This window comes from Ictalurus punctatus, chromosome 8 (genome assembly GCF_001660625.3).
Source record: "Ictalurus punctatus breed USDA103 chromosome 8, Coco_2.0, whole genome shotgun sequence".
Taxonomy (NCBI): domain Eukaryota; kingdom Metazoa; phylum Chordata; class Actinopteri; order Siluriformes; family Ictaluridae; genus Ictalurus; species Ictalurus punctatus.
The window spans coordinates 752,346-765,000 of record NC_030423.2 but is presented as its reverse complement, the minus strand read 5'-3'; the positions used below and the strand labels follow the sequence as shown (position 1 = coordinate 765,000).

The window sequence follows — 12,655 nt, the reverse complement described above, 5'->3', positions numbered from 1 at the left end:
ATATGAATGAGTGTCCGTCAGTCTCAGTGAAGGAGGCGTGGCCTCTGGCTATAACTTCTAATGAAGGAGGCGTGGCCTCTGGTTATCATTTCTAAAGACAGAGGTGTGTCTCATCAGTCTCAGTGAAGGAGGCGTGGCCTCTGTACAGGAAACACACCCTGTACTTAAACTCAAAATCTCTACTGATGCAGACGCACGACACACGCACGTACACACACAGAGTTTAAATTTAGAGATGAGCGAGGCTCAGAAGCAGCTATGATACTGTAACTGCAGAAAGGCATTGTGGGAAACATCTCTCAATGAGAAATGTGAGATACAGAAACCTTAATGTTAAACAGAAACACACACACGCACAATTCTCAAACATGCAACGTGCTCAGACACACACACACACACACACACACACACACACACACACACCTGCTCTGCTTAATTTAACTACACACACGGATACAAGCAGACACACTAACGAACAAGCTCACACACACACACTCATATACAGACACTACAAACACTAACTCTCCTTTAGAACAACTATACACTCAAACACACACACACACACACACACACACACACTCCTGATTAGGACACCCTCAAGTGAACCAACATCTTCATCTCAGACAAGTTTCCGTCCTGCTTTTCGTTTTCATGCAGAACACACAAGGACTCAAACTTTCCTCACACACACACACACACACACACACACACACACACTGCCCGTACCCGGATTAACAGCACGTCGTCCGTGCGTTCTCCCCTCGTCCACAGTGTGTATCGGCGCCGGTGTCGCTCGTACATCTCCTCCGCAGAGACGGAGTAAAAAAGCGGAGACGGAAAATAAGAAAGTACCGGAAGATTCCACCATGAACGCAAGTGTGTGTGTGTGTGTGTGTGTGTGTGTGTGTGTATGCTGAAAACATCTGCACTGGGAAGCAGACCTCCCTCTCCCTCTCTCTCTTTTTCTCGTTCACACACTTCTTTCCTCCCCCTCTCTCACTCCTCTTTCTCGCTGCTCCAGCAGACAGACACACACACACACACACACACACACACACACACACCCTTCTTGGCTCTCCTTGCTCTGTCTCGCCTCTTTTTCTCTTTTCATATTCAGTTCTCTCGTTCCTCCTCTCATTTCTCCATCCATCTGTTTCACATTTTCTTCATTTTGTTCCTCATGAAGCTTCACTCCGCTCACACACCCGTCTGATCTTTCCCTCAGGACGTCAAATGTAACTTTAAAAAGTGCTATTTTTCTCTTTAGTATTTTTAGTTTATTTTTATTTCAGTGTTGATGCTGATAGATTTCTCAGTGCTTTAGTCCACAGTGTGGTCTTGAACTTAGCAGCTCAGTCCCAGAGGTCCCGCCCACAATAGCACTGTAACCAATCAGACCACAGGTCCCACCCACAATGCCACTGTAACCACTCATACTTCCTGCCCACAATGCCACTGTAACCAATTATAGTTCCCGCCCACAATGAGACTGTAACCAATCATAGTTCCCGCCCACTGCGCCACTGTAACCAATCATAGTTCCCGCCCACAGCGCCACTGTAACCAATCATAGTTCCCGCCCACAGCGCCACTGTAACCAATCATAGTTCCCGCCCACAATGAGACTGTAACCAATCATAGTTCCCGCCCACAGCGCCACTGTAACCAATCATAGTTCCCGCCCACAGCGCCACTGTAACCAATCATAGTTCCCGCCCACAGCGCCACTGTAACCAATCATAGTTCCCGCCCACAGCGCCACTGTAACCAATCATAGTTCCCACCCACAATGAGACTGTAACCAATCAGAGTTAAACTAAAATCACGCCTTCGTTCCTGGTCGTTTATTATTTTTCATTTTGCTGTTTGGACTTTAACCCGTTTATAATGCTTTTAATAGAAGTTTTTTTTATTACAAAAACTCTTAAATCAGGTATTTACTGTTAGTTGTTTATATGTTATACAACATATAAACAAACAAAGACGGTTTCATCGCACCACTCTACAACTCCAGAGGGCGGCAGAGTTCTCCGTTCAGCTCGGAACCTTCTCAACCTCTACTACTACAGCGAGTCTCCCTCCATCCTGCTGCTCCCTCCATCCTGCTGCTCCCTCCATCCTGCTGCTCCCTCGGTCCTCCTCTCGTAAATAAACACATTTTATTACGCGAGCCTCACTAAGAAAGACGACATCAATTAAAACCCCTTTTAAACCTAAACCACTTTCATTAAAGTTGCATTAAATTACATTCGGATTAAACCCGTGGCCTGGGATTCATTCTGATCGTGTTGGGTTCTTCGGCGTAAGCAATAATAATGCATACATGTTCTTTTACTGTTAAACAATAATAAAATAAATAAATGAATAAAAAATTGAAAAGCCCACTGGGTGGAGCAGCTTTTATTTATATTCATCACTGCTGCACTTCAGAACCAGCTCTTACAATTCAGTTACGACTCGTTATAACATTTATAACTTCAACTTGTCTGTCAAAGTTTCTTTAAAATAAACTACACATAAATAATCGAGAGAGGAAAATATTTTTTTTAAAGTAATTGTTATTCTAACTTTTGATTATAATGATGAATCACGCCTCTAAGACAGATCCGCGGAGGAAAGTGCAGCACACGGGGACACTTGGCCTCGGCTGCGTTATCTTCAGAGCCTCTTTAGATAAAGCGCCCAGACTGTCATTTCTCACGAACGGCGGCGATGTGAAAGCGAGGGACGTGAACGGAGTGACGGCCCGAGCGCCAGAGGAGCGATAAGCTACGAACAGACACAAGAACTTCAGCTACGCAGGTCGATAAGAACCCGGCCGAGCGGGCGCGTTATCTTTACAGCACGCGCGTCGACGGAACAAAAACATCGGCTTCGTTTTATTAGTCCGACGAATAAAACTACCGAATTAAACGCGTGATAAAAACCACTCCCCCCCCCCCCCCCCCCCCCCCCCCCCCCCCACACACACACACACATTTCGAATGACCTCGATTTAGTGTCTCGTGGCTTCATTAAGCTGCACTTGAGTAACTGTCGGAGCACGAGATATATATTTAAACAAAAAGAGAGTAAATAAATGCTCTGGATCACGTGCTGCTCTATCCCCCGTGCTGCTGGATAACGCGGGAGGCCTTCAGCCGTTCAACTAAACCCGTGACGCGCGTGATCACTACAGCTAGGGATATTCACACAGAGATGCACATCGCGCCCATCTCCTCGACTCGCGTTAGATCTCTCTCCACACTCGCCATCTTCTCGTCCAGATCTCATCATCTTAGTCTTTTACTTCATCGTTTTTAAATCTCTTCCATGTCGTATCACATTCCCATATTTCAGTGAAACGCTCCGTCTCGGACGCTTCCGCGCTTCTCTTCAAAATAAAAGGTTCTTCGGCGGTTCTTCACGGCACGGGGGATTCTGTGGAAGGATTTTTCGTTTCACCGAGTTGAGCTTTACGGTTATTTGGGGATTAAAGAAGTCCTTTATGTTTCGTTATAGGTTCTTCAGAGCGGTGTACTGGTCCTTCAATTAAGGGTTTCATCCCTTAACAGGTTCAAGTGAAGCCGATAAGGTTCTTTCTGGGTCAGGAAAAGGTTCTCCCGGCAGGCGTCACTCTTAAGAACCTTACTTGTGTTCCTTAAAGCAATAACAAAGGGGTTGTTATGTTTTGTTTATGTTTCGTCAATAACAAAGGGGTTGGGGTTGTTTTGTTGTTGTGTAGAGAATTTAAGATTCTCTAGCAGTGGTTCCCTGTGCCGCTGCTGTGAAGCACCATCTGTGGGTTCTTTAAAGCTCCAGTAAACAGATGGTTCTCTAACCCGACTCTGAATACCAGGAACCTTCCTCAGGTGAACACTTGCGTACCTTTTTGGATGGAACTCGTCCCGCTGTCTGCGTTCTCCTTACACACTTGATCTCGGATGAAAAGGGAAACTTTTCGTGATACTGAGGTGCTCGAGGTGTTTGTTTCCACTCGGGGCTTTTATGCGCTCGATCTGAAAGGGGGCGTAGATACGAGGGGACGGAAAGACGCACAGAGCGGCGAGTGAGACAGTGGAAACTGCGACGTTTGAGAAAAGCAGCAGGAAAAGCCCGGAAACGATACGGCAGCCCACGGGGACATGACACACGATCAAGTGCTTAGGAGTAGTGACCTCCTTCCTGTTGGTCAATCGGCTACTTCCTGGTTTAGGTCCAGACCTTTCCACCGACGCCTCCGTGTCTCTTTTTCGAAGGAAGGAAGGATTCTTCCCTCTTTTCGCTACCTAAACAGTCCGCCTCCTAAAAAGTCTTATTTTAAAAAGCAGGTCACATGCCGAACATAAAAAAATGCTACGTTCTCACACTCCTGGAAGAGCGTTCCCATATCACTTTGGCCACAGACAGGGTCAAAGGTCAAGGGTTCAGGTCTGAACCTACGTCACAGGTCTGTAAGTTTCCTCAAAGGTCGTGGAGAGAAGAAGAAGAAGAAAAAAAAGGGGGCAGTCTTTATTTCTTTCTGACACACACCCCCACACACACACACCCCCCCACACACACACACGTTTACTTCGACGTCTTACTGACATGAATATGATAAAAGGTAAACATGTCAAGAGATGTAAATGCAGACAGACAGGTAACAGGTGACTCATTTCCCCGAGAGACAGAATCAAACTGAATCCGAACACACACACACACACACACACACACACACACACACACACACACACACACACACTCACCTCACTGCGCTGATCCGTGTGTGTTAACGCGGTCTCAGGACGTCCATCGTCACCTGCGAGCAATCACAAGAGCACAAGGTTCGCTTCTTTAAACTCAAACTCTTTCACACATACAATTACAACAAAATAAATGAGTCTCTATTTTTTTTTGGTTTTCTTAAATAAAGAATATGCAAATCAAACGCAAATCACTTCTAACGTACAACTCTGCCTTTAAAACGTTAGGCCCCGCCCCCTACCTACCCGAGTCTGATCCTGGTGTGAATATATTTATAAATGAAATATATTTATTCATTTTTTAAATGATGAGCTGGTTTTTTAATCTTATCGTGCAGGTTTACAGACGGCAGCGAGACGTCCAGCGAGACGTCCAGCGAGACTCCGGACAGCTCCACGAAGCCGCGAGTGTGTGTGATGCAGGTGTAGAACACAGGGCTAAACTGGAGGCTACACGTTCAGATTAAAAGAGGAACACGGACATTTCTGTTGCGATTATTAATAAATACGCTGCAAAATAAATATATGTGGTAATTACGGATGTGCTTGGATCCTCTAAAAAATACAAACCTCGTGATATTAAATGCAGTTTATGAATAATCTGTTTATCGTGTGTGTGTTAACTGTGTGTGCGCACCACTTAACAGTACAGTAATAATAATAATAATAATAATACTAAATGAAGTGGTACGGAACACTGTAATGCGGTAAAGACCTGACTGGAACTACTTTAAAACTCATTTCAAACCATTTTCCGGGTCGTTTTTGTCCGTTTCTGCACATATTGTTGTATCCGCACGTAAACGTTAGATAAATTACACGAAACTTCACCACACTGACGATTTATTCAATAGTGCGTGTGTTTTACAGAAGAATTCTGGCTCCTGATTGGTCGTCGGGTGGCGATTAGTTCTCTGGAACAGCGGCTCTGACTGTAGCGCAGGTTTACATTCACGCGCTCGTTCTCATACCTTACCGTTACTACGGTAACGGTTCGTTCACCGGGACGTCATAAAAAAAGTATGACGTCGTTCCATAAACAAAAAAAAATTGCCATCAGTGCCAAATTGCTGCTGCATCTCACTCTCTCTCACTCTCACTCTCACACACACACACACACACACACACACACACACACACACACACACACACAGAGTGTATTACTTATTTATATCACTATACGATGCGACAGATTTCCCCTTTTCCGTGCGCTGGTTCCTCTTCAGTACAGTTTCGGGAGGTTTTTATGTCTCGCTGCAGTCACATGTCTGTTATCGGACCGCGGCCGAGCTTACTGCGCGATTCATTCACTTTAAATCAACAATAAATACTCGTTCAATCACGGTCTAATCAACGTTATGGAGAGAGACGTGCGAACGTGGGCTGATGAACGGCGTCGCTATAGACCTCATGATTCACGAGACACCAACGAGACCTGGTGGATAAAACCACAGAATAAAACGTCTAGCTTGTTACATGAGAACTGATATTAAATCTCTTCTCACCTGCTACTCGTTCCTCCTTTGGTTCCTCTCCATCTTCTTCCACCATGTGACGTTTCTCCTCTTCCAGAGTTCCAATTTTACAAACGCCAACATTGTCCAAAGGTGGCACCTCCTGGATCAAACCACTATCCACTTCCACAGCGTCCATCCCTAAGCCGGTACCACTATCCAGATCCATAACGAAGCTCAGATCCATAGGCTGGTCAGAGATGGAAACGCTCTCCAAAGCCAAATCTGAATCGTTACCATAAACGGGACGGTCCAGAATCGCAGTCTGGCTCTGAAATGGAGCTTCAGGAAAACTTGTATCCATCTTCGAGTTCATGAACTCTGGTGGAGGCTTCAGAGATGTCCAGAGGTCTTCCTCACACATCGTCTCCTCAAGCTTGGTGTGATACGGTGTTTCTCTGATGCTCTCCTCAAAAGCTGTGATCTCAGGTTGCTGGTCAAAAACTGTTTCTTTAATCATCGCCTCATGACGTGGGCCTTGAATGCTCTTCTCCGAGGTTGTGACCTCAAGTTTGGGATCTTGAGATGTTCCATTTTTGCTCTTCTTAGAGGTTGTAACCTCAGGTTGTTGGTCTAGAACATTTTCCTCAGAGCTGTTAACCTCAGGAACTTCAAAAGACATTTCTCTGATCGTCTCCTCAGAAGGCGTGATGAGGTCATGAGGGAAGTCAAGCATTCCTCTAATGCTCTCTTCAAAGGTCACGAATTCATGTTTGGGGTCATAATCCTTTCCGCTCTCGTCAAGCTGTTGAACTTGGACGCTTTCTTCAGGACTGGTAACCTCAAGAAGTGTACCAAGAGATACTTCTCCGGTGTTCTCCACAGAGGATGTCAAATCATGATTGGGGCCCAGAGATGTTCCTCTAATGCTCTCCTCTGAGATCGTGACCTTAAGTTGTTGGTCTTGAATGCTTTCCTCAGAGATTTTAACCTCAGGAAAAGGGTCAAGAGATATTTCTACAATCGTCTCCTCTGAGCATGTGATGAGATCATGATGGAGGTCAAGACATGTTCTACTAATGATCTCTTCGAAGTTCATGGCCTCAAGATGTTCTTGGCCCACTTCAAGATGTGGGCCAAGAGATTCCACAAGTGTCTCTGTAGAGGTCGTGAGCTCAGTCTGTGGGTCTTCAGATGTCTTGTTGATACCCTCCTCAAAGGTTATGACCTCAGAATGAGGGTCAGTGATGTTCTGAGAGACAGCAGTGGATGGAGATAACGCTTCACATGGAAGTGACAAAATTTCTAGGTCCTCACCAAGCTGTGTAGGCATCTTCATCCACTCCTCCTGAACATCTTTAGATTCTGAAGGTTGGTCATTTTGTGCTTCAGAACCTACAGCATATGTAATCACTGCTGTTCCTCTAAGGTTCTCCTTGGATACAAAATCACATGGTGGTGCTACAGACATGTTACTCACAATCTGTGGTGCTTCTGATCGCTCACACTGCTGAACCAGATTTGGTTCTAACTTCGTAACCTCCTCCTTGGTCTCGATGGTCTCTGAAGTTGTGTCATCAAGGTGAGGATCAAGGGGACTTCCCCTGATCGTCAGTTTGGAAAAAGAACCGCACAGTATTGTTAGAGGTGACTTTTTAGAACTTTCACACATCCCCAGCAGCTCTGTTTCCACCTTCTCACCCGCCTCCACGATCTCGCTTGAACCTGCAGGACGGCCAAGTTCCAGAGAAGCCGAACGCGGTTCAAGCGAATCGCTTGTTGTGATGAAACCATCTACTGAAAAAAACTCACAGGGCGACTCTGGAGGTGTCTGAAATGAGAGTGGTTCCCTTTCAAGCTTTGATTCTGAACCACTTCCTGTTTCATCGGGGTTGGAATCAGACACCGTTAACCCTGGAGGAAGTGTTGAAATTCGGTCCAAAACCAGGGGTGGACTCTGTGATCTTACTGGATCTCGGTTCGGGTCCACGGTATCCGTGATCTGAGCGTCTTTGGCGTCAGACTGTGGTTTGGTGCCCTCCTGAGGCGGTTCCTCGCCTCCACAATGGGACTCGTTAAATATTTGAGAAGTTTCTTCTGATATTTCTAGAGATACGACGGGTTGGACCCCGCTCATCGATCCTGGCGAGGAACTTTCCTCTGTCTCAGGAGGTAAAGTCTGATCAACTCCTCCACTTACCTCGGTCGTGAGGGGAACGCCGAGCACTAATCCGTCAGGTTCTCCTAGTGGATCGGTGACATCACGAGGTGGCAGCTGTTTTACGGAATCTGAACTCACCTGTTCTGACAAACCGGACGCTGTTTCTGGAGGAGCGTGGATTGGGTGGCCGGCAGCCGCATCGACAAGCGGAGGCGGTTCGAGACGTACGTTGTGGACCGGCCCTGGAGCCATGTTGGGTCTGAAACTTAGAGAAAGCAAATCTTCGCTGATGTCTTGCTCCCGTGTTGTGCAGCTGGTGGACTCGTGTATCCGTTCGATGCTGCTTCCTGTTTCCTGGCTCCGGATCGGGATCTCCTTCCCTTTTTCCGCGGCGTTAACGTCTAAATTTAAGTGAAAATGGGAGAGACTTTTGCTGCTCGTTTGTCCATCGGGCGACGGTGTGTTCTCGCTCGACAAAGAGGTTTCCTGCCCGGAGTTACGCTCTCCTTCCCTTTCCTCTGGGAAGTCCCCTCTCGTCTTGTTCTTTTCTTCATGCTCAGGGAGGAGTCCCTGGGTCTGACCCATCGTCCCAGCCTGCGTGTTGCCAGATTGGATTTTACTGTGCGTCTGCGTCTCGGATAGAGCGTGGCTCCTCTGTGTACGAAGCGCCTCCCTGATTGCTCTCAGCTCGCTATCGACTTCCTCCTGCTGCTGCTGCTCTCTACAGGAAACGCCGCTGACAACCGCACAGTCCTCCTGCTTCCCGCCAGACACTCCCTCCCCCTCTAATCTCGAAGTCCGTTTCCCAGAACCCGAACCTCCGCTGGACGCCGGTGCATCACCCCCCTCTGACTGGGTGCTGCCATTCGCGCACTTGGCGCTCTCGCTTTGTTCTTTCTCGGTGTAGACTTCCTGAAGCTCGCACACCGGCGGTTTTTGGAGGGAGGGGTCTTCAGACGGAGCGTCCACGGCCGTTGGCGAATCGCAGACGAAATCCCGGCTCAGGATCAGCGGAAAGGACTGGAGCTGCTTCCGAGATCCTCCCTGAAGAAACGGGGACGGAGAATTAGTTAAGAAGCAGTTGATGAATAAATGAGAATGAAAAAATAAACAGGAAAGGCGGAATCGAGTGCAAAAAGAGAGAAGAGGAGATGAAGATGACGAAAAGGAGGAATTTAGACAGAAAGGAAGATCTCAAAGGAGGTTTGCTGACGTGAAACGGAGAGAAGGAACAAAGCGACGCAAACTGCAGAGTTATTCTAAACAATTCAACTGGAATCGAATCGTAATTTTAAAAATGGATGAAAGACTCAGCAATAAAAAAAATACTCTCTGGATCCAGTACTTAAAAACAGTCAAAGATGACGGCAGTGTTACTGTACACTTTTAAATAAAGCGTGCCAGTCTTTTAAAAACTGTTTGCAACGCAGGACGTTGACTGTACAAAGATCCTATTCGAGAACCTCATGAAATAAGTCTGAAGAAGAAAGTGTGATAACGCAGATATGAAAAACACCGCAGCTTTAAAATATATATACTCCCGCTCATAAAAACTCCTTCGTCTGATTGGCTTTAGTTAACGAGGTCTGAGGGGGTTATTAACGGACGGAAAAATCCTACATGAAGATGAATAGCATGTACATAATCTACATGAACTCGCATATTATCTTAAAAAAAAAAAAAATACTTTCACAGCCAAAAAGGAAAGTAAAGAAATAGAAAGAGAGAAAAAGATTGAAATGTAGAGGAAGAAATATTAAAGAGCATTAACACAGGCACACACACACACACACACACACACACACACACACCAGCCCATATCTACTTCTATTCACCTGCAGTCTTTTTAAAAACAAAGGCGTTTACATTTGTGATGGAAAACACTGATTCGCTAGAACGTTCTCAACCAATCAGCAACAAGCCCCGCCCTCAGAATTATATTAGAGTCTGTACAGCTGGAGATGTGGGAGTTCTGGGTGCCAAAACTTTTGCTAGAACTAGAAAGTAAAGAAAAGAAATAGCAAGAGAGGGACAGAGAAATCAGCAAATGTAGAGAAAGAAATATTAAACCTGACAAAGTGTTAATCTCACACACACACACACACACACACACGTAAACAGAGTGTATCTACTTTTAGTCGCTGAAACCTGCTGAAACAAGGCAATGACTCACGGCTGCCTCTCGACTCTCCATCGCGAACTGCCACGCGCCTCACTCTCGCACGTTTATCACCGTTTTATTTCATCAGACTTGACGTTATTAACAGGTCATCACCTTGCTGTGGCGGTGAGAGCGGGCGTAGCGGCGTAGCTCCTCCACGTCTCGCCTCAGGTCCGGAGGTTCTCCGTCTGCCTCGTTCTCCACCGACAGCGTGAAGGTGTTCAGCCTCGGGTGGTGCAGGAATGCACGGCCTGCTGCGTAACACCGCCTGGGCGCTTTTGTTTCGAGGTGCGGTGACTTCTCAAGCCTAACACACACACACACGCACACACACACACACAGGACGCCCAGGTGATTCAGAGGCACCACACCCTTCAACACCTCGCTCTCTTTTGCTCACAACAAACTCGCTGTCAGTCACAGCAGCTTCACACACACACACACACACACACACACGCACACAGCTGTGAACACCTGGAGAGCACGAGAGAGTGTAAATCACCAGGTGACTGCTCTTTCATTTAGCAATGCTCCTGTGATCCTGAAGACGTGTGTGTGTGTGTGTGTGTGTGTGTGTGTGTGTGTGTGCGCGCGCATGTAGGAGTAGTGTAACACATTGTGTAAAAACCACGTGTATTTAAGTGAGAAAACCGGTTTCACTGTACAATACATGGAAATGAACACTTCTGCTAAATGAGAGCAGTGTTCAGAGACAGAAAGAAAAAAAAGCAACAAAAGTAACCAGAAATAAACAAATAAACAACAACAACAAAACAACAACCCTCTTCAATTCTTCCATTTACGTCCTCACCTTCATCACATTTATTTTATTTATTTTTGTTATCTGTTATTACTTTAATGGAAAAAAAAAATCTGAGGTTCTTTAAACTAAAATAATATCGAATAAAATAATAAATTAATTCATTGTAAATTATTTATTTATTTATTTATTTATTCAACACACCATACACCCTGCCATTTAAAGCTTCACCTTGAGGACATTTATTTTCATTGTATTTTATTTTTAAAAAGTCAGTCGTCATCAGTGACCGTCGCTAAAATTAAAGCGAACACGGAAATATCTGAGGGAAAATGACGCTCCGAGGGGAAGTCACATTCCTGCACCCGAGCAAATGTGGATCAACTTCCTGTTTCACACCTTTTTCAGGGAGAGCTAGACGAGTTAGCCCAGAGTCTCCATACAATGCCCTGTCAAATTAGCACCAAGTGCTAAGTGCTAAGCCAACACCTGACAAAACCGGTGTAAGGAAATGGCTAACGTTAGCATGGCTCTGAGTAATCAACATCGGAATCCGTCAGAGGCATAGTAACTAAATCACAAACACACACACAGCAAAGAAAACATGCCCGATACAAGGACACTGACTCAGACACACCTACTAAACCAGACAGCAAAAAAACACAGTGTAACTGAACACACACACACACACACACACACACGAAACTACAAACACACAGAGTCAAATAACCGATCATCCATGTGTTTATTCTGAAACCTTTCAATGCCACAAAGCACCGCCGTGATCTCACTCACACACACACACACACACACACACACACACCCAAGTCCTGCTAACATGGGCAGGAAGACAGAACTGACAAGGTAATGCAGGGACATATTTTTAGCAACTAGTGCTGCCGAATAAAATACAATAGGCTGCATGTATAAGCTGCACACACACACACACACACACACACACAAATAAACCCTGAAACAATAAACCCACTTCCTGTCACAAATGACCGAAAAGATAAGGCTAATGGACATGACCTAGCTAGACGTTAGCTAATACAGCCCTTTGCTAGCAGGCGAGTCCTGTGTGTTTACAGTGTAAATATTTAAACCAGGTGAAAACACCACTCAGGACTCAAATTACTCCGTTATCAGTTTAGTGCTCGATTAATAATTACATTTAAAAAATATTTTGGGCATTATAGTGTTGTAATATTAAACAAGGAACGAACGAAATGACTCGGTGCATCAGTGACCGACACTGAATCATTCACCTAAAAGACTCGTTCAGAAAGACTGAATCATTCACCTAAATGACTCGTTCAGAAAGACTGAATCATTCACCTAAATGACTCGTTCAGAAAGACTGAATCATTCACCTAAATGACTTGTTCAGAAAGA

General features: G+C 45.5%; 1 protein-coding gene across 7 annotated transcripts in view; it reads right to left on the bottom strand.

Moving 5' to 3' along the window:
- Positions 1 to 12,655, bottom strand: part of akap13 (A-kinase anchoring protein 13) — a 71,916-nt gene that overhangs the window by 35,679 nt on the left and 23,582 nt on the right. For 6 of the 7 annotated variants that reach the window (XM_053682176.1, XM_053682174.1, XM_053682175.1 and 3 more), the window contains exons 6-8: positions 10,615 to 10,807; positions 6,230 to 9,383; positions 4,728 to 4,780 (exon numbers count right to left, since the gene is read on the bottom strand). In XM_053682176.1, the coding sequence (XP_053538151.1) occupies positions 4,728 to 4,780; positions 6,230 to 9,383; positions 10,615 to 10,807 (3,400 nt within the window). Of the gene's footprint in view, positions 1 to 4,727; positions 4,781 to 6,229; positions 9,384 to 10,512; positions 10,808 to 12,655 lie in introns of those variants that run through there. The other variant, XM_053682180.1, reaches the window with a different exon arrangement.